This window comes from Aquarana catesbeiana, linkage group LG01, assembly GCF_042186555.1.
Source record: "Aquarana catesbeiana isolate 2022-GZ linkage group LG01, ASM4218655v1, whole genome shotgun sequence".
Lineage (NCBI taxonomy): Eukaryota > Metazoa > Chordata > Amphibia > Anura > Ranidae > Aquarana > Aquarana catesbeiana.
Window position 1 is genome coordinate 591,890,432 of NC_133324.1, and position 27,591 is coordinate 591,918,022.

The window sequence follows — 27,591 nt, forward strand, 5'->3', positions numbered from 1 at the left end:
GATGCCCTCCCGGCAAATAGGTCTGCGCTGTAGCCCCTCATTCGGCTATAGCGTGGATCTGAAGCGGTTAATACATAGTCAGAAAGAAGCAAGGAAGTCCCGTAGTGAAGTACCGTTAAAACTGATATATTAATACAATTGATGGACACTTACAAGCAAAACAATATCAAATAGCATATCGCACAGCTGCTGACTCTCTGGAAGGACATGCTGACATCACCACTGAGGTCTGCCCTACGTACATGTTGTCCAATGGGAGGTCTTCCGGGGGAAACAGATAATGCAGTACTTTGCTGTAGTACTCCCATTGTGAACGGGGCCTAAATTCCTCTCTACACGTGAACAGATAGGAAATCTCTCCAATGGGACCCAGAGAAAAACAAAACTCATTTTAGTAGCATAAGAGGTTACAACTTCTTATATTTTACTACTGCTTTCTTTTTTTGTTGTTGATGTGATAACTGTGCCCCTTAACCACTTGCTGACTGCCTAACTGGGAATGTGCATCATGATTTTGACTTTAAATACCGTTGTTATTGTTTTTTCCCTTAGGCGGCTGGCTTTCAGACAAAAGTGGTCCCAGTGGCGGATTGGCCGCAAGATCACTTTTATAGGCGGCGGGAGAGCTCGGAACCGTTTCGATGCGGCCGATAGCTAGGCAGGAAGTCGAGTGAGGGCAAGATAGCTCCCACTCGGCTGTATGCCCTTGGAGGACTAGAGCGACCCCCGATGTCACTTCCAGGCTCGTCGGGCAGATCGACTGGATCAAACATTTTATTATTTTTTTTTGGGGGGGGGGGTTGAAAGGTAAATGAGAGATCTGGGGTCTTTTTGATCTCTCAATAAATAGGACCTGTCATGCTTATTTCTATTACAAGAAATGTTTACCTTTTATTTACCTATTCAATTTCTACTTGCGACTATTAAGCGAAAAAGGTTGTACGATATTCAGATCATGTATACGGGCTATATGGCTCCATTCACACCAGTGCATTTTTTCATGTTGTTTGCTGAAACGCAGGACATTTTTTTTAACCTGGGTTCCTATGGAACACATTCACATTAATGCATTTTTGTGCCTCTGCGTTTTTGAAAAGGATCAGGGACTTTTTTAAATGCAAAACGGTGCTTTTTTTTGCATTTTTGGTTCAATAAACTTCAATGGAGAAGCTGCAGAGAAGCATGTAGTGTGTTTTGACTGCAATTTTGCCACGATTTGCATTTTTTAATCTGCCCTACAACAAATTTGCCAAAACAAGAAAAAAAGTATAAAAAACTCAAATTGCAGTAAAAAAATACAAAAAGCACAGCAAAAAGCATTGCAGAAATGCTTAAAAGCAAAAGTAAAGTTGTTTTTTTTTTGTTGGTATCACTGAGATTGGAAGTAAGTGAAAGACTTTTTGTGATTTTGTGATAAACTGAAATATCAGTCCTCATGCACATGGACGTTTTTACAGCTGCTTTTTTGAGCTTTTTTTGCAGCTTAAAAAGGCCTGTCTATGTTAGTCTATGGCTTCATGCCCACCTAGGCGTTTTTGAGCTGCAAGTGGCATAAGCGTTTTTAAGCTGTAAAAAAAACCCAGGACCAGTGCGTTCTGAAAGACGTTTTTCAGCTGTAAAAACGTTCTAACACTGAAAAACGCTCAAAAACGCTCAAAAACGCTTAAAAACGCTCAAAAACGCTCAAAACGCTAACGCGGAAAAACGCTCAAAAACGCTAAAAAACGCTATTGCAAAAACGCTGAAAAAAGCTGAAAAAAGTTAAAAAAATTCACTGCAAAGATACTGGCGTTTTCATAACGTTTTTTTAACAGCCTGTGTGCATGAGGGCTCAATCTGGCAGAAATTTTAACTCCTACTTTTACTATCTAAAACCTAATATCAAACATTTTGGCTGGAGTTAGGTTTATAAAAATAAAATTCCAAATTTTGAGTTGTCACCAGAAAAGTAATGGAGGGGAAATCTTCCAATGGAGACACTAGTTATTGTGACAGCCAGGGATCCCCTCACTTTGGAGGAATGTCCTCTCCCTTTCTGTTTTAGTTGTGGGACAAGAAGTAAAAGGAAATCTCCCCAATGAGACCTCTAACGGGTTCTAACCCCCTTACTCTATTCAAAATAAAAAAACCTTTCATTTTACTTCAGTCCTGCTTTTCAACAGACATTAACCACTTCAATACTGGATACTTTAACCCCCTTCCTGCTCAGGCCTCAGTTTCCAGCACTTTGAATGGCAATTACTGAGTCATGTAACATGTACCCAAAATGAAAATTTCAAGACAGATAGAGCTTTCTTTTGGGGGTATTTAACCACTTGACCTCCAGAAGGTTTTACCCCCTTCATGAACGAGACTTTTTTTATGTTATAAAATTTTGCAAATAAATAATCAATTTCCATAAATTTAGGGCAAAATGTATTCTACTACATTTTTTTGGTGAAAATAACCCAAATCCTAATTTCTTGAGGCCCTAAAATGCCAGGACAGTACAAATACCCCCAAAATAACTATTTTTTACATTTTCTTCTTTTTAACCACTTCAATACAGGGCACTTATACACCTTCCTGCCCCGACCAATTTTCAGCTTTCAGCGCTGTCGCGGTTTGAAAGACAATTGCGCGGTCATCCATCACTGTGCCCAAACCACATTTTTATCACACATGTCCAGGGCCAGATTAAGAGCATCATGGGCCTGGTGCTGAGAATTTCGGTGGGCCTTTTTTATGGAAACAAAATGAAAATGCAAACAATTTTTCGCTAAAACTAATTAAATATACTCTCACCAGTAATACCAGCCGTGCAGCCTCTGAGCAGCAGCAACACCACCAATACCACCTGCTATGCGGTCTCTCACCAGCAGCAACATAGGGAGACCACATTTCCAAACTGTCATTTAGGGACATCCCCCTTTTCCCAAAAAAAAGATGAGGGTGGAGGATGTAGTCTCGGGGTTGGCAGGGAAATCGGCAGTGGAGGTGATTTGTCAGGCAAATGGCTGGTGTCAGTACTTAAAATCAATCATCCTGACACCATGCTTGATATGGTGTCAGGATGATCAAATTCCATTATTTCAGTTACTACATTGTAATATATAGTGAAATAGTTCAACTCACCATCGTGCAGAATTAGTGGGACCTGAGCTTGTCACTTGCCACCAGATGCAGCTTGTCACTTGCCACCCATAGCCTGCCACCAGATGTAGCGTATCACTTTCCACAGTTGCCTGCCGCTAGATGCAGCATGTCACTTGCCACCAGCAGCCTGCCACCAGATACAGTGTGCCACTTGCCACCAGATACAGTGTGCCACTTGCCACCAGATACAGTGTGCCACTTGCCACCAGATACAGTGTGCCACTTGCTACCCACAGCCTGCCACCAGATACAATGTGCCAATTGCCACCAGCAGCCTGCCACCAGATACAGTGTGCCACTTGCCACTAGCAGCCAGCCACCAGATACAGTGTGCCACTTGCCAACAGCAGCCTTTCACCAGATACAGTGTACCACTTGCTACCGACAGCCTGTCACCAGATACAGTGTGCCACTTGCCACCAGCAGCCTGCCACTAGATACAGTGTGCCACTTGCCACCAGATACATTGTGCCACTTGCCACCAGATACAGTGTGCCACTTGCCACCAGATACAGTGTGCCACCAGATACAGTGTGTCACTTGCCACCAGCAGCCTGTCACCAGATACATTGTGCCACTTGCCACCAGATACATTGTGCCAATTGCCACCAGATACAGTGTGCCACTTGCCACCAGCAGCCTGCCACCAGATACAGTGTGTCACTTGCCACCAGCAGCCTGTCACCAGATACATTGTGCCACTTGCCACCAGATACAGTGTACCACTTGCCACCAGCAGCCTGCCACCAGATACATTGTGCCACTTGCCACCAGATACAGTGTGCCACTTGCCACCAGCTCCCTGCCACCAGATACAGTGTGCCACTTGCCACCAGCAGCCTTCCATCAGATACAGTGTGCCACTTGCCAAACACAGCCTACCACCAGATACAGTGTGTCACTTACCACCAGCAGCCTTCCACCAGATAATCTGCCACTTGCCACCAGCAGCCTGCCATCAGATACATTGTGCCACTTGCCAACCACAGCCTACCACCAGATACAGTGTGCCACTTGCCACCGGCAGCCTGCCACCAGATACAGTGTGCCACTTGCCACCAGCAGCCTGCCACCAGATACAGTGTGCCACTTGCCAACCACAGCCTACCACCAGATACAGTGTGCCACTTGCCACCAGCAGCCTTCCACCAGATAGTGTGCCACTTGCCACCAGCAGCTTGCCACCAGATACAGTGTGCCACTTGCCACCAGCAGCCTGCCACCAGATACAGTGTGCCACTTGCCACCAGATACAGTGTGCCACTTGCCACCAGCAGCCTTTCACCAGATACAGTGTGCCACTTGCCACCAGATACAGTGTGCCACTTGCCACCAGCAGCCTGCCACCAGATACAGTGTGCCACTTGCCACCAGCAGCCTGCCACCAGATACAGTGTGCCACTTGCCAACCACAGCCTACCACCAGATACAGTGTGTCACTTACCACCAGCAGCCTTCCACCAGATAGTGTGCCACTTGCCACCAGCAGCTTGCCACCAGATACAGTGTGCCACTTGCCACCAGCAGCCTGCCACCAGATACAGTGTGCCACTTGCCACCAGATAGTGTGCTACTTGCCACCAGCAGCCTGCCACCAGATAGTGTGCCACTTGCCAACCACAGCCTACCACCAGATACAGTGTGCCACTTGCCACCAGCAGCCTGTCACCAGATACAGTGTGCCACTTGCCAACCACAGCCTACCACCAGATACAGTGTGTCACTTACCACCAGCAGCCTTCCACCAGATAGTGTGCCACTTGCCACCAGCAGCTTGCCACCAGATACAGTGTGCCACTTGCCACCAGATACAGTGTGCCACTTGCCACCAGCAGCCTGCCACCAGATACAGTGTGCCACTTGCCACCAGCAGCCTTTCACCAGATACAGTGTGCCACTTGCCACCAGATACAGTGTGCCACTTGCCACCAGCAGCCTGCCACCAGATACAGTGTGCCACTTGCCACCAGCAGCCTTTCACCAGATACAGTGTGCCACTTGCCACCAGATACAGTGTGCCACTTGCCACCAGCAGCCTGCCACCAGATACAGTGTGCCACTTGCCACCAGCAGCCTGCCACCAGATACAGTGTGCCACTTGCCAACCACAGCCTACCACCAGATACAGTGTGCCACTTGCTACCAGCAGCCTGCCACCAGATACAGTGTGCCACTTGCCACCAGCAGCCTGTCACCAGATACAGTGTGCCACTTGTCAACCACAGCCTACCACCAGATACAGTGTGTCACTTACCACCAGCAGCCTTCCACCAGATAGTGTGCCACTTGCCACCAGATACAGTGTGCCACTTGCCACCAGCAGCCTGCCACCAGATACAGTGTGCCACTTGCCACCAGATAGTGTGCTACTTGCCACCAGCAGCCTGCCACCAGATAGTGTGCCACTTGCCAACCACAGCCTACCACCAGATACAGTGTGCCACTTGCTACCAGCAGCCTGTCACCAGATACAGTGTGCCACTTGCCAACCACAGCCTACCACCAGATACAGTGTGTCACTTACCACCAGCAGCCTTCCACCAGATAGTGTGCCACTTGCCACCAGCAGCTTGCCACCAGATACAGTGTGCCACTTGCCACCAGCAGCCTGCCACCAGATACAGTGTGCCACTTGCCACCAGATACAGTGTGCCACTTGCCACCAGCAGCCTGCCACCAGATACAGTGTGCCACTTGCCACCAGATACAGTGTGCCACTTGCCACCAGCAGCCTGCCACCAGATACAGTGTGCCACTTGCCACCAGCAGCCTTTCACCAGATACAGTGTGCCACTTGCCACCAGATACAGTGTGCCACTTGCCACCAGCAGCCTTTCACCAGATACAGTGTGCAACTTGCCACCAGATACAGTGTGCCACTTGCCACCAGTAGCCTGCCACTTCCTCCAGGACTCTTCCAGGATGGGTAGAAGGGACAGGGCCTGCATAGTCAAACAAATCCCTCAAGCCCCCACCCCTCCTGATCTGGGATGGTATGGTTGTGTGTAAAATGAATGCCAGGAGTATTGATCAGACCAAGTTCTATAGAGGGTTGTGTGTACAGCCTTTGGGCTCACACTGGTTTGCTGCAGTTTGGGCGCTCTGCTTGTGTATCTGCAGTTTTAGCTTGCAGTCCTATTGATTTTGGTGCGCTTTCAGAAAAAACATGCAACCTAATAGAAATCAATAGGACTGTGGGTAAAACGCAGGAAAACTGTGGATACACCAGCAATGGGCCAAAACACAGCAAAGCAGTGTGAACCCACCTAAAAGCACAAGGAGCCGAGTCTACATATTGACTGCAGTTATAAGAGCCATTGCTGAAGATAAAGGTAAAAGAGGGGGAGAGAAGGGAGATAAGAGTCCAGTCACTGAGCTCACACTTGGATGGGAAGCTTATCACTCACATATCTGTTCACCTTCTATCTGCCGGCTGCTCTGTTCATAATTTCCCAGCCCACACGGCTCCTTCACTGCACACAGAGAGAAAGGGGAGAGGGGAGGGGGAAGGCAGAGCCATTTGTGTAGGGGGGGAACTGTGCACTTTGACACTGTAATAAACACAGTGAGCCAACACAGATGCAGCCAGACACCCCTACATTTACACACAGCTTCTCCTGTCCCAGAGAAGTTTATGGACAGGAGAAATCAGGCTTATACTGCTGACTGGGAGGGCCGATTTTAAGGCAGGGGCCTGGAGCTGCAGCTCCATCAGCCCCTATGTTAATCCGGCCCTGCACATGTCCCCATGTCCCACAAATAGAGCTTTCTTTTGGTGGTATTTGATCATTTCTGCGGTTTTTATTTTTTGCTAAACAAATAAAAAAAGACCAAAAATTTTGAAAAAAATAAAAGTTTTGCTTTTGTTCCTGTTAAAAAATGTTGTAAATAAGTAAGTTTTCTCTATCTCTGATGGGCACTGATAAGGCGGCACTGACAGGCACTGATAAGGCAGCACCGATGAGGTGGCACCAATGAGCAGGCACTGACGATGGGCACTGATATGTGGCACTGATGGGCACTGATAGGCGGCACTGATGGGTGGCACTGATATGCAGCACTGATGGGCATTGATAGGCGTCACTAATGGGCACTCATGGGTGGCACTGGTGGGCACTGGTAGGCGACACTGATGGGCACTGAAAGGCTGCAAAGATGGGTTCTTATGGGTGGCACTGATAGGCGGCACTGCTGGGCACTGATACGTGGCACTGCTGGGCACTGATACGCGGCACTGCTGGACACTGGTACGCGGCACTGATATGAGGAACTGATAGGCATCCCTGGTGGCACTGGCAGTGGTAGGCATTGTGAGTGGGCATTGATTGGCAGCTGCCTGGGCACAGATTAGTATTTCCCTGGGGGTCTAGGGGGCATACCTGGTGGTCCAGTGTGGATGGCCATCCTGGTGGTCCTGCGCAGCTTCCCTGGTGGCCCTGGGTGGGATCCGAGGGGGGGGCTGTGCTGATAAACAATCAGCACCGACCCCCCCTGTCAGGAGAGCAGCCAATCGGCTCTCCTCTACTCGCGTCTGTCAGACGCGAGTGAGGAAAAGACGATCACCGGCTCTTCCTATTTACATCGTGATCACCCGTGATTGGACACAGCTGATCACGTGGTAAAGAGTCTCCGCCAGAGACTCTTTACCTAGATCGGAGTTGCGGTGTGTCAGACTGACACACCGCAACAACGATCGCCACGATGCACGCCCCCGGGGGCACGCAGCGGCTTAATATCCTGATCACGTCATTTGACCTACGGTCAGGATATTGAAACCACTTTGCGGCCGTCATTTTGCTATATGGTGGGCGGCAAGTGGTTAAAATTTTATTTTTTTTATTTTTATTTTTTATACATACTGTCACCAGAGCAGTACATTGTCGCAATAGTAACACTACATTGCTCTGGGGAGGTGATCAGGATTTTTTTTTCCTTTACATTATGATGCTTATTACAGTGATCACCGTATAAGCCAGTGATGGCAAACCTTGGCACCCCAGATGTTTTGGAACTACATTTCCCATGATGCTCGTGCACTCTGAAGTGTAGTTCGCCATCACTGGTATAAGCAATCATTTTGACTTTGTGAATGGCATCTATTCATGTTATTGGTCACAGCTATCAAATGGACAAGAGGTCTGCTGTGATTGGCCCTGTACTATGTGATCATTGTGACCATTCAGAGATCACAGTAGTACACAATGGCGATGAATGATAAGCCATTGTTTACAGCAGACGTTTATTTGCTGTGGTTGGTTACAGGTATCGCATGCTTCCAAGGCTGGCCCGGTACAATAATCTATGTTCTGCTGTGTAAGATCCTGTCACTGCATGCCCCTTACGAGGTTCGTGACTGGGAGGACGTCATATGAGATTCACTCAGAATAGCCGTGCTCCCACCCAGCTGTTTTATTACTATAGGCCAGGCGGGAGGTGGTCCATGGAGTCCTCCCGTGATTGCGCTGCCCGCTGTGACATCGGAGTGTCCTTAAGACTCTGCTGATCACAGATCGGGTTAAAGGGCCAATCACAGTGGCCCTTTACCACGTAATTAGCTGTGTCCAATGACAGCTGATTACAGGATGTAAACACAAGCTGGTTATCGACTTTTCTTTCCTCACGCTAACAGCGCGGGGAGAGAAGAAGAAAGCTGGTAACCGACTTGTGTTAAAAGGACATCTGCACTGATAATCAGGGCACTAATTATCAGTGTCCTGATTATCAGTGGAGTCTAGAGCTGCATGATTCTGGCCAAAATGAGAATCACAATTGTTTTGCTTAGAATAAAAAGATCACGATTCTCTCACGATTCTCGCGACGTAAATTTTTTACATTATACAAAAAAATTGGGCTAACTTTTACTGTTTTTTTTTTTTTTTTAATTCATTAAAGTAATTTTTTTCAAAAAAAATTGCATTTGAAAGACCGCTGCACAAATACAGTGTGACAGAAAATATTGCAACAACCACCATTTTATTCTCTAGGATGTCTACTAAAAAAATATGTATAATGTTTGGAGGTTCTAAGTAATTTTCTAGCAAAAAAAAAAGATTTTAACTTGAAACCAACAAATGTCAGAAAAAGGTTTAATGTTTAAGTGGTTAACCTTTCCTCACTTAGGGCCAGTTCACACTGCTGCAAATTCTATTGCGAATTTTAGCCATTGCGATCGCTCAAATTCGCAAGTCATTTAAATAACTTAGTTTTCCATTAGTGCCGTTCACATCAATGCGTTGCGAATCTAAGCTGCGTACAAAAAGGGTCCTGTGCGAGTTTGATCCGTATGCGAATTCAATGCAATATTTGCCGTAGAATCGCAGTAGATTCGCCAGAACACATAAAGAATTTGCAATGAAAATTCTCAACGCAATCGGATCACATTCACGCAAAATTCGCACCGCAGTGGTGTGAACCGGCCCTTACACAGAAGTCTATTCCATTGACAAATTGTTACAATGTTTATACTTAAGTTCATCTGATAAAGTGTGTTCTGATTTTTGGCAGACTGCCCAGTTTTTCTCTTCCTTTCTTTTTGGCTGTGGTTTCAGAAGAGCAGAGACAATTCTTTGCATAGCAAGAATCGTGTAACACTTTAGTCATTATTGCAACAGGGGAAAAATCGCGATAACAATTCTTGACGATTAATCGTGCAGCTCTAGAGTCCCACCAGTGCCACCAAATAGTGCTCATCACCTTTCAGTGCCACATCTCACTGCCACCTATCAGTGCCCGTCAGTGCAGCCTCATATGTGCACATCAGTGAAGGAGAAAAATTACCTGTTTGCAATATTTTATAACAAACTATGAAAAAAAAAAAATTTAAACAATGTTTGGTCTTTTTTCATTTGTTCAAATGAAAAACCCAGTGGTGGTGATTAAATACTACCAAAAGAAAGCTCTATTTGTGTGAAAAAAATGATAAAAATGTCATAGGGGTACAGTGTTGCATGACCACGCAATTGTCATTCAACGTGTGAGAGCGCTGAAAGCTGGTCTGGGCAGGAAGGGGGTAAAGGTGCCCAGTAGGCAAGTGGTTATAGAGCAGTGGTTCTCAACCTGGGGGTCGGGACCCCCTCGGGGGTCGAATGACGATTTGCCAGGGGTCACGAAATCCTGGGCTGTTCCTGAATCCCACACCGCTCTCCCAGCCTTTTCGCGGCTGCCCAGCAGGGCTGTCCCTGGAACCTGTAGCCGCCCAGCTGGGCTGTTGCCGGAGCCCACAGTCGCCCACTCAGCCTCTTCCTAGCCGCCCATTCAGTTCACGGCATAGCTGGGGGGCAGAGACTAGAGGTTCCTCATGGTGAGGAATGTGAACTGGGAGGGGCTAAAGGAGACCCTATCTCCTGATTTCGGCATAGGTGTCACTGCTGTGAGACACCACAAATTCAGAGACATAGTGATTAACACTACCTGGAATAAGGAGGAAGGAATAAAAATAGAGAATACATGGAAGGGAGAGGAAAAGAGGGGGAGGAACAAAGAAAAAGGAGAGAGAGAACAAGAAAGAAGGCTAGAGAGAGGGATGGGGAAAAAAACAAGAAATTAGGATAGAGAGGGATAAAAGGAGAACAAAGAGAGTGGTACATCCTAAAATGTACCATAAGGGGTTTTAATACTGTACAAGTAGAAGGGACTCAGGGAACACTAAATGTTCATGGGTTAGGGGTGCAAATGACTTGTCTTACCTTGGGTGCTGACAAACCACGCTAGAAAATTCTTTTACTTTTGGGGGTCCCCACAACTTGGGAAATTTTATCAAGGGGTCTCGGCACTAGAAAGGTTGAGAACCACTGTTATAGAGTCAACCCACTTAAAACTGATATTTCTGTATTTAGAGTGAACAAGTTGAAACATCTATATTTTTTTCATTTTTTTATTGCAATATAAGGAGTGAGACTCCAAAGCAGGACCAGCAAGAAAAAATGACCAGGACATTTTCCAGGAATTTGTAACCTGTCCAGACTATTAGATATCTAAATAACTTATCTGTATTTAACTTGTTAGCATACACCACAAATAACCACAGAAGCCCTTTTTGTTCACTGGTCTCTCATATAGGAAAATATACTAAATATCTGGTGGATTCTGTGAGCTGCAGTATTGTAATGCTACGCCATCTGTACCTTATGCTCACATGGCACAGTCGGGTTCATTCATTGCTGATTTTTTTTCTTCAATAGCAAGACATGCAGGCAGTTCTGTGAAGGGCTTTTTAAGCCAATCTTTTTCTCATACCCTAATTTAGCAGCATGTGTGTGTGTCGCATGTGCAGTATGACATGAACAGTCATCTTCATCAGAAATTGCATAAATAGCTTTCTGCAAAATTATTCTGCGGGCTAGTGTTGCTTTGCTCTGTGTGGCAATGACTGTGAGGAGAAATACAGTCATGCTCAAAAGTTTGCATACCCTTGCAGAAATTGTGAAATTTTGGCATTAATATTGAAAATATTACTGATCATGCCAAAAAACTGTCTTTTATTTAAGGATAGCAATCACATGAAGCCGTTCATTATCACATCGTTTTTTGGATCCTTTTTAAATCATAATGATAACAGAAATCAACCAAATGGCCCTGAAAAAAAGTTTACATACCCTGGAATGTTTGGCCTTGGTACAGACACAGAAGGTGGCACACACAGGTTAAAATGGCAATTAAAGATTCTTTTCCCACATTTGTTTTTAAATCACAATTGGTGTCTGTGTATAAATAGTCAATGAGTTTGTTAGCTCTCACATGGATAAACTAAGTAGGTTAGACACTGAGCCATGAGCAGGTAGAAAAGAACAGTCAAAAGACCTGCGTAACAAGGTAATGAAACTTTACAAAGATGGTAAAGGATATATAAAGATATCCAAAGCCTTGAATATGCCAGTCAGTACCGTTTAACCACTTGCCGACCACTGAACGCCGGTGTACGCCCCTACTTTGGGGACGGATATCATTTTTGCTGCCATAAGCCCGGTATCCCCGTGTTCGATCGGCTACAAGATAAAAGTGGTCTCTGAGGCGGATTCGCAGCGAGATCACTTTTATCGGTGGCGGGAGAGGACCCCCCCTCCCGCCCAGGATCCGGTACCCTCCGCCGCTTACCGGAGCCATCGGCAGCAGCGGAGGCGATCGCGTCTGTCCCCTTGCTGGGTATGGAGATGAGTGAGGGGAAGATGGCCCCCACCCGTCTACATACCATAGCGTCTTAAAGGCACATTTTTCTGTTGTCATTTTTCAAATGACAAATTTTTTTTTATTTTTTTTATTGCAATTAAGTCCAAATATGAGATCTGAGGACTTTTTGACCCCAGATCTCATATTTAAGAGGTCCTTGTCAGGCTTTTTTCTATTACAAGGGATGTTTACATTCCTTGTAATAGAAATAAAAGTGACCCAAATTTAAAAAAAAAAAAAAAAAAAAAAAACGTAAAAATAAATAAAATCAAGTAAAATAAATAAGAAAAAAAATATTTTTTTTGAAACGCCCTGACAAGCTGGCGTGCAGAAGCGAACGCATACGTGAGTAGCGCCCGCATATGAAAACGGTGGTCAAACCACACATGTGAGGTATTGCCGCAATCATTAGAGCGAGAGCAATAATTCTAACCCTAGACCTCCTCTGTAACGCAAAACGTGCAACCTGTAGAATTTTTTTAAACGTCGCCTATGGAGATTTTTGAGGGTAAAAGTTTGACGCCATTCCAGGAGCGGGCGCAATTTTGAAGCATGGGTATCAATTTACTTGGCGTAACATTATCTTTCACAATATAAAAAAAATGGCTAACTTTACTTTACTTTTGTTGCGCAAATACGTTGTGAAAAAAACTATTGCAATGACCGCCATTTTATTCTCTAGGGTGTTAGAAAAAAAACAATATATAATGTTTGGGGGTTCGAAGTAATTTTCTAGCAAAAAAAAACTGTTTTAAACTTGTAAACACCAAAATCTCAAAACGAGGCTAGTCCTTAAGTAGTTAATCACTTATTAAGAAGTGGAAAATTAGGGTCTCTTTTGATACCAAGCCAAGGTCAGGTAGGTTAAGAAAGATTTCAGCCACAACTGCCACAGGAATTGTTCGGGATACATTCTACACTTCAACTCAATGCATTTAGGCATCTAGATGTGGTGAAGATGACTTGCTGAAGCTCAAACCGAGCATCAGAATGGGGTACTAATTGAGCATCGTTTAAACACCATGGCCTACCTGAGTATTATTACTGACCATGTGCATCCATTTATGACTACAGTGTACTCTTCTTCTGATGGACACTTCCAGCAGGATAATGCACCATGTCACAAATCTCAAATCATCTCACCACTGGGTTCTTGAACATGACAATGAGGTCACTGTACTCCAATGGCCTCCGCAATCCCCAGATCTCCAATAGAGCACCTTTTGGATGTGGTGGAACAGGAGATTCGCATCATGGATGTGCAGCTGACAAATCTGCAGCAACTGTGTGATGTTGTAATGTCAGTATTTGAGGAATGTTTCCAACACCTTGTTGAATCTATGCCACAAAAAATTTAAGTAAACTATCACCTTGTAAAAAAAAAAACAATTCAGTTTAAAAACTGAAAGGCAAAACATTTTTGTATAGATATAAAAATACATTATAAATGCCAAAAATTCAGGCTGAAATCGGACCTGAAACAGTGAACCCGGACACACCGGACCCCTGCTGTGAGCAGCATGCGGCTTAGATGTGAACCCAGCCTAAGAGCTGGGGGGAGGAGAAGCAGCAGCACACTGAGCTTCTCAGTGAATGGCTGTGCAGTGGGGGGGTGTCGGAACAAGTTTGATCATTGGAGGAGTGTACACTGCCCAGCATAACAAGAGAACTGACCATGGTGTGCTCTCCTGCTTAGTGTGGTCAGTTTTTAATAGGAAAGCAGAGGGACTGGCAGGAACACCAGGGATTCCGCACAAAGGAAGCAATACAAAGAGAACAGGAGACTTTATCATACAAGTACATGGTGCAGCAGGAATATGAAGTGTAACAAATGTTTTAAGGCAGTTCTGAAGGCAAAAGGGGGTCCAACCCAGTACTAGCAAGGTGTATGTAATAAAGTGGCCGGTGAGTGTATAATCCAATGCCTAGGCGTTCAGTCACATGACCAGCATTAGAGGGAGCCTGGAGGAGAATTTTCTTTAGAAAAGATAAATATTTGAACCCTGCTAATACAGAAAAAACTGTTAAGATAACTGTAAAAAGTGGAATTTTTGTGCAGAGTAGATACCATTAATATTGAGCCCATTAGGCATAACACTTTGAAGATATAATGCTTTTACTACCATTTTATGTAGCATGAAAAGTTTTATTGGTGCCTTTAGAAAACAGAGTTTTCACATTGCAGGAAGAGGACACACCTTGGTGGCCACAGAAAGTGCATAACTGTGTCTAGTACAGGCGTTCAGTATGTTTATAGTGGCCTCTGCTCCCCATGGAGAAGAATTGACATTTTTCAACATTGCAGACAGCTGTAAAATCAAGACAGACCTTTGTGTTTGACACATCTGTACTGATGCTTGAATAACATTTTACTATTAGCAGGTGATGTTCAACATTAATGTAAAGTGACACTAAACTCTTGTTTAAACTCTGTGATCGGACTTCCTGTAGAGCAGGGGTATGCAATTAGTGGACCTCCAGCTGTTGCAGAAGTCCCATGAGGCATAGCAAGACTCTGACAGCCACAAGCATGACACCCAGAGGCCGAGGCATGATGGGACTTGTAGTTTTGCAAAAGCTGGTGGTCCGATAATTGCATACCCCTGCTGTAGAGGGTAAATACGCAAATTTTCCATGGTCCCACTGTATGTAGGAGCATAGCCACCCTGTCTTTCCCATTCCGAAAATGGAGCAGTACACAAGACTGAAACTAACTTGAAGATTATATATGAGTTTGAAATCCCAAGCATGCGCAGTAGTGTACTGGCACCAGATCCCATGCACGTGTGAGCAAAATTGCACATGCGTCCTCAGTGGTAATTTATTGAGGGGTGCTCCTGATATAGATAGAGTGCTGATGCGTGACCAAGTGTTTTTTAACTGTACTCGCATGGGCATCTTTTTTGGGCTTGGAAAATGTAACCCCCCCCCCATTGACACCACTTCACCGCCGCCTTCCCCACTCTGCCCCCTTACCTTGAAAGCTCTACCCACCCACCACTACTGAGTCACATGCCCGTCCGCCCACTCTTGCTCTCCCCATTCTTCCTCGCCTCACCTTCTTGCAGCCCCCCACAGTCTTAACACTCTGCCACCTCTCTTGCTGTCAACACTTCCATACACCCTGAGCCTCCTCCTTTACAACTTTGCCACACACCCATCCATGTTCTCACCATTTGATCTTGCACCCCTCTCTCACCAGTCTGCCCCACCACCAAGAAAAACAGGTGTATAAGTCGCTTCAACCTTCCCACATAAAAGCTCCGCCTGGTGCTCAGACCTTGAGGCTGCTGACACCTCCAGGGTACCAGAATAAGGAAAGGGATGGTCGGCACTCAAGATGACATCCAAAATAGTATTCCTTTATTAAATACATCTACAGAGCTGTAAAACAGCCTACACGTTTCGGACGTTAGTCCTTAGTCATGGCTAAGGACTAACGTCCGACACACGTAGGCTGTTTTACAGCTCTGTAGATGTATTTAATAAAGGAATAGTATGTTGGATGTCATCCTGAGTGCCAACCATCCATTTCCTTATTCTAGTCTGCCCCGCAACCCCTGCCCTGGACAGGCTTTCCCCCACTTCTTCACCCCCACCTTTTATCACCTTTCCCGAATTTGTCATGATTCTCTGTCCTTATTAATCTTCTCTGACTTTAATCAAGTTTTAATCAAGCTTTTCTGCTCTTACTTCTTTTTCCCTCTTTGCACATTTTAAACCCCCTTCCCTCTCCTCAAACCCACTACCATACCTGCAACCCCCCCAGACCTTCTGTCACCACTGCACTTGCCACCACTTCTGCTCTACTCTGAAACCATCCCCAACCTTGCCTATGATGGAACTGGCACACTTTTGCTATTTCTTGCTAAAATAGTTTTGAAGATCATGTACTATTTTTGTAATCCTTTTTAGAAGCCTGTTTGTAAAGTGCTGTATTACAATTTCATTTTTTAATGGAGATCTTGCTGAACTGTCCATCGTTTGATATTTACAAAACAGCAATCTACAGGCCATTAAAACAAGATGAAACCATAAAGTTGCTTTTAAACGTTAAGTGCCAGCCTTTCTTAAAAAAAAAAAATCTAGTGAAAAAGAACAAGATGGGAAAACTAGCACAAATTTTGCATATTTTAAGGAGAGAGAGTTGTATTTTTACTTATGTGTACCAGTAAACTATTCTGCACCATTACAAACATGCTGCTTAGGCTAGCACTATCTTTATTGCGCTTGCCTCCAGAGTTGCCACACAATGTGGTTGATTTACAAAAACTGGAGAGTGCAAAATCTGGCTCTGCATGGTAGCCAATGAGCTTCAGCTTGTTCAATTTAAGTGTTGCTAGACCCAGGACCCTGCATTTCACTATATCTGGTCTCCCACAGTACACAGAACATGGAAATGCATTTTTTTTAGTAAATATAAACATATAAATACCTTTTCTCGTAAGCAGTATATAGCAGACTTGTGACTAATATCAGTCTCTGGTTAAAACTTGTATGAGGAGTTTTCATTCTCCTCTGACTGTCTTATGAGGCTGCAGGATCCCTGACCCTCTGTCTGGACAGTGCTGATTGGCCCTGTGCTGATCACATGCACTCTTCCAAGAATAAAAAAAAATCTCTAGCAATACACACCAAACTGAACATGTGCACAGTGAATCCAAAGGCTCTGTACTATCAGGAGATGGATTGGGGACTATGGAAGTAGGGGAGGATCAGAGAAGACAGGATCAAACAGCTTTTATACACAATACAGGGGATTAACCCCTTAGGTTCCACAGGGAGTATAGCAAGCATGCTTTACTGCATACACAGACTGATTTTGTTGTTTTTGTGCTTAGTAACACTTTAACCCCTTCTCGACTGCCGCACGATGATATACATCGGAAAAATGGCAATGGGTGGTCAAAAGGGAGTAAAGGTACGGCCCCTTCAAAATGCGGCATTGTGGGCGCGCACGTGCCCACTGGTCCTGCGGACTCGATGTCCGCCGGGTGCCCACGATCGTGTCACGGAGCGGAAGAACGTGGAGATGCCTTTGTAAACAAGGCATTTCCCCCGTTCTGCCTAGTGATATGACAGAGATCACTGCTCTCTGTCATCGGTAGCAGTGATCGCTGTCATGTGTATTGTGGCCCATCCCCCCCACAGTTAGAATCACTCCCTAGGACACAGTTAACCCCTTGATCGCCCCCTAGTGGTTAACCCCTTCCCTGCCAGTGTCATTTACGCAGTAATCAGTGCATTTTTAAAGCACTGATCGCTGTATAAATGCCAATGGTCCCAAAAGTGTCAAAAGTGTCCAATGTGTCCTCCATAATGTCGCAGTCCCAATAAAAATCGCAGATCGCTGCCATTACTAATAAAAAAAAATTAATAATAAAAATGCCATAAAACTATCCCCTATTTTGTAGACGCCATAACTTTTGCGCAAACCAATCAATATATAATATCATTTTTTTTTTTTAGCAAAAATATGTAGAAGAATACATATCGGCCTAAACTGAGGGGAAAAAAAATGTTTTTTATTTATTTTTAGGGGATATTTATTGTAGTAAAAAGTAAAAAATATTGCGTTTTTTTTTTTTTTTTTCAAAATTGTCACTCTTTTTTTGTTTATAGCACAAAAAAAAACCGCAGAGGTGATCAAATACCACCAAAAGAAAGCTCTATTTGAGGGGAAAAAAGGACGTCAATTTTGTTTGGGTGCAACGTCGCACGACCACGCAATTGTCTGTTAAATCGACGCAGTGCTGAATCGCAAAAAGTGCTCTGGTCAGGAAGGGGGTAAATCCTTCCGGGGCTGAAGTGGTAAGCTTTGACATAAAAACCTGGAAACTGATTGGTTTCTATGCAGAGTTGCACTAGATTGTGCACTCTCCAGTTTTAGTAAATCAACCCCAATATTCAGGGAGGTCACTTTTTTTTACAGAGCATTTCCGAAAAGCTGCAAAATACCGTTCCCATATTAAATATACTACCCATAAAAATGAATACACAGGTAAATGTGCTAATGTTATACAAATTCATTAGAAAGCCAATATCATAATTTTGACATTTCAGCACTGATTGTCCTTGCTAATAGTGGAGCAAAACCTTTTTTCTACAAAAAAAACAAAAAAAACCCCAAGACCTTACACTATTAAAAAAAAAAAAAAAAAAAAACTTCTGTAAAATATTCAATAAAAACATATTAAAAAAAAAAAAAAGTTACTGCACCTTTTTACACCTTTTTAGCATGCATCCATAATGATTTTGTCACCACTGAAACAGGTTAATTTAAAGGCTAAAAATTAATGACTAGCAAGCCTGCTGCTCACCCGTTAGCAAGAGTAATTAGAAGTATTTCATCCCTACTTTGCTGGTGTGTGAAGGAGTTTGAATTAACATTCATGTGTAACAGTCCATGTAAAAGTAAAGTCACAGATAATGGTGTGCACAAGCTGTGCTTGGTGATTAATGCAGCTGAATTTCCCACAGACTGTAGACTGTACAGAACTGTGGAATATTTCTGTAAGGAGGCAGAAAAATGAAATTTACTGATAACTAGAGATAATGAGCTTTCCAAGAGCTGTTCAAACCACAACACAGTGTGCTGCAGTGCACACATTTTGGTGCATTGATATACTGTAGTTTTTATTGTGGTTTTAAGCAGCCCCATCAAAATGAATGCAATTCATTAGACAAAAAAAAAAAATAGGTGTACATATTCTGACTTCTGCTGCCTTACACATCACTGGATCTCACCTCCTTATGCAGCCATACGAAGCTCCCTAGCACAGCCTGTGATCAGCGCTGCCATTGGAAGTCCCCTCCTTCTTCACCTCCTGCTCTCTGCACTACTCCCGGTGGCTCCCTCTGAGTTTACAGAAGCCGAAAATAAAGAAGAGGCATCGGGTATCAATGTGCGCTGACAGTATTGACTGTCAGCGAGCATTAAAGTGGAGTTCCACCCACTTTTACAACTCTTCAGCATCCCTCACTAAACTGTACACTGTAAACAAATTGGATATTTTTTTATTTTTTTTCTCAGCACCTACTATATATCTGCTGTATTCATTTTTCACTTCCTCCTCCCTGGCCGCGGCCCATCGCATCATTTCCTGTTTGCAATGCCTTCTGGGAAGGGGCGGCAACTTCCTCTGAAACTGCCGTTGCTATGGAAACCTGACCTGAAACCTATTACACTGCTTGTGCTGCACTGAGCATGTGCGAGATCTGCAAGGATGAGATCCAGGAAGAAATACAGTCTGGCTTCAGATGCCCACACTTAAGATGGCCACGGCCTGCTGTAATTTTATAAAATAACAAACTACTGCTATAAACTAACAAAACAGACCTTAGTTTACAGACTAACTTTACTAGAATACATTAAGCTTGTGTATTATAGGGGTATTTTTATTTAAAAAGTATCATTTCGGCCTGAACACCACTTTAAGAACAACACTAGAAACAACATTGGGCAGTATACACTTGCTACAATGTTGATTTTCGGCAGAACCCCTGGGAACCACCAACATTTTTTCGTGGACTATCAGTGGTCCACGGACCACTGGATGGTGACCGCCGCTATAGAGAATGCAGAGTACTTGGGCTTTTCAAGGTATGGTATACTCTGATTTCCTTTTCGATATCCAGCTGGGTCTCCCATTCCTTCCTAAATAGTTTTCCGTACTGTAACTACTTCAGATCTTGTTGTATAGCTAACTATAGACAATAATTTTCTGGTGACGGTTGGTGACTTAATTGGGATTAACCATACAAAGATGTTTTTTGGTCACACCCTTTTTTTTTTTTACTGGACATTTATTGATAGTTCATGGTTAATCCCATGCAACCAGAGCGGACAGCTTTGGGAAACGCTGCTTTACCCTATCTCTATGACTAAGCCCTGTGGGTGAAATGAGTTCTGTCTCGTACACACGTATCGAATATCGTACGACCGTTCTCGCTTAATAGTCTCAAGTAGAAATTGAATAGCTAAATAAAGTCACGAAAATTCTCGTATGACAGACAAAAAATCGGAAGTGATGTCATGTGTTGTACTGTATTTGTATTGTATTTTTGGACGACAACTATACTGACTAAACGAAAATCGGACAATCTGGAATCATACGAGGAAAATTTTCGTGCATGTCCGATCGCATAATATCGAATGAACGGTCGTGATCGGCTGTCGAAAGTAGTCTACACACGATCCGAATATCGTACGATCCTTCCTCATACGGCTGTATTCGCACGATATTCGGATCGTGTGTACGGGCCATTAGGGGGGCAGTCCCAGATGGGGGCTGTCACTGTCAAGCTTGTGGATATCCTTGGCAGTAAATGTGGATACCAATAATCCATTTGATGTTTGATGGTTTTCTTTTTACCACTCAGTCTGTAAGCAGGGGTGGCTTGTTTAACCCCCAGTACCTGGGTTTAAGGAGGTGGTAAACCGGAGCATCTTAGAGTTGAAACGTTTTTGTGCCTAAGCCTCCAATCATGAGCCTGTTGTAAACTTTGTTGTAAATGTTGTGGGTGCTCCTTAGGCTCTGTTCACATATCTGCCAATTGGATGCGTTTTTAAATGCATCAAATTCGCATGACATGTGAACTGAAAGCCTTCTCTATGTAGCCGTTTGCATCAAATTGTGTTTTTGGTTCCATAGACTTCAGTGCATCAAAAACATGTATTGAAAAACACAAAATGCACTTGGAATATACATCAACTGCAACCTGCATAGGTGTGAACCAGGCCTAAAACATTAATTCCATTAGGTTGTGCCAAGTGGTTAATTTATATTTGTCATGCCTGTCATTAGTTACAGTGACTACTGGAACTGTTTGTAGCACTAGGGTAATATGTATTTTATGCATTTTCTGTGCAAAAGGCATCCGACAAAAACAGACCTTCCTGAGGAAAAAATACAACTGTTTCCAAATGTTTGTTGTCTGAAAAAAAATTGATTTGTGTTTGCTTTTTTTTTTTCTTCTAGTGATGCCGGACCAAGCAACAAACCGCTAGAGGCCTCATATGACATGGGCAGCACTGAAATCCTTCAAAAAGGAAGCACTGAAAACCTCAGCAATGGGACCAATAGTAACGTACAAGCTACAAAACGCCTGGCCAAACGTCTCTACCAGCTGGATGGATTTAAACGCTCTGATGTTGCAAAGCATTTAGGGAAAAAGTATGTATTTTACCTTCACGCTAGATAATAAGAAGCTTTATGTGCTGGTGCAGACATCAATATTATCTTTACATGATGTAATGGCTGGGGTTTAAAGTGGATGTAAACCCCATTCATGTAATTTGACCTGGGCACATACAGTCAAGTCCATAAATATTGGGACATCGACACGATTCTAATATTTTAAGCTCTATACACCACCACAATGGATTTGAAATGAAACAAACCAGATGTGCTTTAACTGCAGACTTTCAGCTTTAATTTGAGGGTATTGACATCCAAATCAGGTGAACGGCGTAGGAATTACAGCAGTTTGTATATGTGCCTCCCACTTTTTAAGGGACCAAAAGTAATGGGACAGATTAACAATCATCCATCAAACTTTCACTTTTTAATACTTGGTTGAAAATCCTTTGCAGTCAATTACAGCCTGAAGCCTGGAACGCATAGACATCACCAGACTCTGGGTTTCATCCCTGGTTATGTTCTGCCAGGCCTCTACTGCAACTGTTTTCAGTTCATGCTTGTTCTTGGGGCATTTTTTATTCAGTTTTGTATTCAGCAAGTGAAATGCATGCTCAATTGGATTCAGGTCAGGTGATTGACTTGGCCATTGCACAACATTCCACTTCTTTTCCTTAAAAAACTCTTTGGTTGCTTTTGCAGTATGCTTCGGGTCATTGTCCATCTGCACTGTGAAGCGCCGTCCAATGAGTTCTGAAGCATTTTGCTGAATATGAGCAGATAATATTGCCCGAAACACTTCAGAATTCATTTTGACGCACATACACCTACCTCCTGGAGAGTGTTCTTGATATGGCCAACTGTTGTGAAGGGTGTTTTCTTCACCAGGGAAAGAATTCTTCGGTCATCCACCACAGTTGTTTTCCATGGTCTTCCAGGTCTTTTGGTGTTGCTGAGCTCACTGGTGCGTTCTTTCTTTTTAGGGATGTTTCAAACAGTTGATTTGACCACACCTAATGTTTTTGCTATTTCTCTGATAGGTTTGTTTTGTTTTTTCAGCCTAATGATGGCTTCAATGATAGTGACAGCTCTTTGGATCTCATATTGAGAGTTCACAGCAACCGATTCCAAGTGCAAATAGCACCCTTGAAATGAACTCTGGACCTTTTATCTGCTCCTTGTTAATGGAATAATGAGGGAATAACACACACCTGGCCATGGAACAGCTGAGCAGCCAATTGTCCCATTACTTTTGGTCCCTTAAAAAGTGGGAGGCACATACACAAACTGTTGTAATTCCTACACCTGATTTGGATGTAAATACCCTCAAATTAAAGCTGAAAGTCTGCAGTTAAAGCACATCTTGTTCGTTTCATTTCAAATCCATTGTGGTGGTGTATAGAGGCAAAAAGATTAGAATTGTGTCGATGTCCCAATATTTATGGACCTGACTGTATATCTGTAGTGTTTACTTATCTCTCTCCGAAGCCCCAAGTGGCATGTCTTTCTGCTGCTCCGTTTCTCTGTTATCAGCATGATAACTTCTGACAAGCTCTCCGACACAGGAGATAAAAGCAGCTTGAAATTTGTGTCAGGAAGGAAACTTAGAGATAGAGAAGCAGAGAGCTGGTCTATTTACAGCACAGCTCTGCAAGTTTCTTTGTTCCTCTGCCTATGTGGACAGTGAGGGGGGTGTGCCTCACACCCCCCTCACTGTCCACATACGTATGGAGGTTTGTTTTATCTCTGTGTATCATCTGAGGCTGTTCACTTCACTGGGTATATGTGAGGGTTTACATGCCCTTTAACCACTTGCTGTCCAGCCTCCGTCATTATACCATTATACTGCGGCAGGTTGGCTCATTCCCACAAATTGCCGATGCTGTACTTCGGTCCATTTTACAGCTATAGCAGGCACGCCCGCTGCACGGAGTAGGAGCTGATGCATGTGGGCGGCGGCCATGATGTCCGCCGGCCACCCGCAATCGCTCCACAGAGAGCCAGAACGGAGATCTGTGAATGTAAACGTACAGATCCCCGTTCTGACAGGGGAGTACTCATTGATTGTCTGTTCCTAGTGATTAGGAACAGCGACCTCTCTGTGCTCCCAGTCAGTCCCCTCCCCCCACAGTTAGAAACTCCTCCCAGGGAACACATTTAACCCCTTGATCACTGCTGGTGTTAACCCCCTCCCTGCCAGTGTCATTTATGCAGTAAACGGTACATTTTTATAGCACTGATCGCTGTACAAATGTCACTGGTCCCAAAAAAGTGTAAAAAGTTTCTGATCTGTCTGCCGCAATGTCGCAGTCCTGCTAAAAATCGCTGATCACCGCCATTACTATTAAAAAAAAAAAAAAAATAATAATAATAAAAATGCCATAAATCTATCCCCTATTTTGTAGACGCTATAACTTTTGCTCAAAACAGTCAATATACGCTTATTGAAATAATTTTTTCTTTTTTTTTTAAACAAAAATATGTAGAATACATACTGGTCTAAACTGATGAAGACATTTTTTTATTTTTTTGGGATATTTATTAAAGCAAAAAGTAAAAAATATTGTGTTTTTTTTTTTTCAAAATTTTCGGTGTTTTATTGTTTATAGTGCAAAATAAAAACTGCAAAAGTGATCAAATACCGCCAAAAGAAAGCTCTATTTGTGGGAAAAAAGAACGTCAATTTTGTTTGGGTACAGCGTTGCATGACCGCGCAATTTTCAGTTAAAGCGACGCAGTGCTGTATCGGAAAAAATGGCCTGGTCATTAAGGGGGAAAATCTTCCGGTCCTTAAGTGGTTAAAGATAATCTGTTACTTTTAGAATATCTTATTCGGTTTGATTCATGTTTTTAATTTTTCTTGCTGTAAATGGTAGTTTTCAGGAATACCACTTTATGGAGACGATTGATCTAAAACCAAGTCTGGCCAATATGCAACTGCTCAACCTCTTCAATCCATCCCTATCTGACAGTTTCCACTCAATAAAAGACGATTGCCTAGTCTGCTGCAACTTATTTTCTGTAATATCTAGGCAAAAAAATAGGCTTGGTAGATATCCCCACAGATTAAATATTTGCATGCTTAACCACTTGAGCCCCGGACCATTATGCTGCCTAAGGACCAGAGGTCTTTTTCCAATTTGGCACTGCGTCGCTTTAACTGCTAATTGCGCGGTCATGCAATGCTGTACCCAAACGAAATTTGCGTCCTTTTCTTCCCACAAATAGAGCTTTCTTTTGATGGTATTTGATCACCTCTGCAGTTTTTATTTTTTGCGCTATAAACGGAAAAAGACCGAAAATTTTGAAAAAAAATGATATTTTCTACTTTTTGTTATAAAAAAAATCCAATAAACTCAATTTTAGTCATACATTTAGGCCAAAATGTATTCGGCCACATGTCTTTGGTAAAAAAAATGTCAATAAGCGTATATTTATTGGTTTGCGCAAAAGTTATAGCGTCTACAAACTAGGGTACATTTTCTGGAATTTACACAGCTTTTAGTTTATGACTGCCTATGTCATTTCTTGAGGTGCTAAAATGGCAGGGCAGTACAAAACCCCCCCAAATGACCCCATTTTGGAAAGTAGACACCCCAAGGAAATTGCTGATAGGCATGTTGAACCCATTGAATATTTTTTTTTTTTGTCCCAAGTGATTGAATAATGACAAAAAAAAAAAAAAAAAAAAATATTTACAAAAAGTTGTCACTAAATGATATATTGCTCACACAGGCCATGGGCCTATGTGGAATTACACCCCAAAATATATTCAGCTACTTCTCCTGAGTACGGGGATACCACATGTGTGGGACTTTTTGGGAGCCTAGCCGCGTATGGGACCCCGAAAACCAATCACCGCCTTCAGGATTTCTAAGGGTGTAACTTTTTGATTTCACTCTTCACTGCCTATCACAGTTTCGGAGGCCATGGAATGCCCAGGTGGCACAACCCCCCCCCAAATGACCCCATTTTGGAAAGTAGACACCCCAAGCTATTTGCTGAGAGGCATATTGAGTCCATGGAATATTTTATATTTTGACACAAGTTGCGGGAAAGTGACACTTTTTTTTTTTTTTTTTTGCACAAAGTTGTCACTAAATGATATATTGCTCACACAGGCCATGGGCCTATGTGGAATTGCACCCCAAAATACATTTAGCTGCTTCTCCTGAGTATAGGGATACCACATGTGTGAGACTTTTTGGGAGCCTAGCCGCGTACGGGACCCCGAAAACCAATCACCGCCTTCAGCGTTTTTAAGGGCGTGAATTTTTGATTTTACTCTTCACTGCCTAACACCGTTTCGGAGGCCATTGAATGCCCAGGTGGCACAAAACCCCCCCAAATGACCCCATTTTGGAAAGTAGACACCCCAAGCTATTTGCTGAGAGGCATGGTGAGTATTTTGCAGCTCTCATTTGTTTTTGAAAATGAAGAAAGACAAGAAAAAACTTTTTTTTTTTTTCTTTTTTCAAATTTCAAAACTTTGTGACAAAAAGTGAGGTCTGCAAAATACTCACTATACCTCTCAGCAAATAGCTTGGGGTGTCTACTTTCCAAAATGGGGTCATTTGGGGGGGTTTTGTGCCACCTGGGCATTCCATGGCCTCCGAAACTGTGATAGGCAGTGAAGAGTGAAATCAAAAATTCACGCCCTTAGAAAGCCTGAAGGCGGTGCTTGGTTTTCGGGGTCCCGTACACGGCTAGGCTCCCAAAAAGTCTCACACATGTGGTATCCCCGTACTCAGGAGAAGCAGCAGAATGTATTTTGGGGTGTAATTTCACATATTCCCATGGCATGTTTGAGCAATATATCATTTAGTGACAACTTTGTGCAAAAAAAAAAAAAAAAAAAAAAAATTTGTCTCTTTCCCGCAACTTGTGTCGCAATATAAAATATTCCATGGACTCGACATGCCTCTCAGCAAATAGCTTGGGGTGTCTACTTTCCAAAATGGGGTCATTTGGGGGGGGTTTTGAACTGTCCTGGCATTTTATGCACAACATTTAGAAGCTTATGTCACACATCACCCACTCTTCTAACCACTTGAAGACAAAGCCCTTTCTGACACTTATTTTTTACATGAAAAAGTTTTTTTTTTTTGCAAGAAAATTACTTTGAACCCCCAAACATTATATATTTTTTTAAAGCAAATGCCCTACAGATTAAAATGGTGGGTGTTTCATTTTTTTTTTTCACACAGTATTTGCGCAGCGATTTTTCAAACGCATTTTTTGGGGAAAAAACACACTTTTTTAAATTTTAATGCACTAAAACACACTATATTGCCCAAATGTTTGATGAAATAAAAAAGATGATCTTAGACCGAGTACATGGATACCAAACATGACATGCTTTACAATTGCGCACAAACGTGCAGTGGCAACAAAATAAATACATTTTTAAAAGCCTTTAAAAGCCTTTACAGGTTACCACTTTAGATTTGCAGAGGAGGTCTACTGCAAAAATTACTGCCCTCGATCTGACCTTCGCGGCGATACCTCACATGCATGGTGCAATTGCTGTTTACGTTTGACGACAGACCGCCGCTTGCGTTCGCCTTAGCGCAAGAGCAGGGGGCGACAGGGGTGCTTTTTTTTTTTTTTTTTTTTTTCTTTATTATTTTTTTGCTTTTTTATCTTATTTTTAAACTGTTCCTTTCATTTTTTTTTTTTTTAAATCATTTTTATTGTTATCTCGGGGAATGTAAATATCCCCTATGATAGCAATAGGTAGTGACAGGTACTCTTTTTTGAAAAAATTGGGGTCTATTAGACCCTAGATCTCTCCTCTGCCTTCAAAGCATCTGACCACACCAAGATCGGTGTGATAAAATGCTTCCCCAATTTCCCAATGGCGCTATTTACATCCGGCGAAATCTAAGTCATAAAATGCTCGTAGCTTACGGTTTCTTAGGCCATAGAGATGTTTGGAGCCACTCTTGTCTCTGATCAGCTCTATGGTCAGCTGGCTGAATCACCGGCTGCATTCTCAGGTTCCCTGTTGAGACAGGAGAGCCAGAGAAAAACACGGAAGACGGTGGGGGGGGGGGGGCATTCCCTCCCACGGCTTGTAAAGGCAGTCTAGAGGCTAATTAGCCGCTAGGATTGCTTTTACATGAAAGCCGACCGCTGGCTGAAAAGAATG

General features: G+C 43.3%; 1 protein-coding gene across 6 annotated transcripts in view; it reads left to right on the forward strand.

Moving 5' to 3' along the window:
• Positions 1-27,591, forward strand: part of PSD3 (pleckstrin and Sec7 domain containing 3) — an 864,447-nt gene that overhangs the window by 356,556 nt on the left and 480,300 nt on the right. For all 6 annotated transcript variants that reach the window (XM_073598198.1, XM_073598204.1, XM_073598214.1 and 3 more), the window contains one exon: positions 21,282-21,476. In XM_073598198.1, coding sequence (XP_073454299.1) covers positions 21,282-21,476 — 195 coding nt within the window. The remainder of the gene's footprint in view (positions 1-21,281; positions 21,477-27,591) is intronic.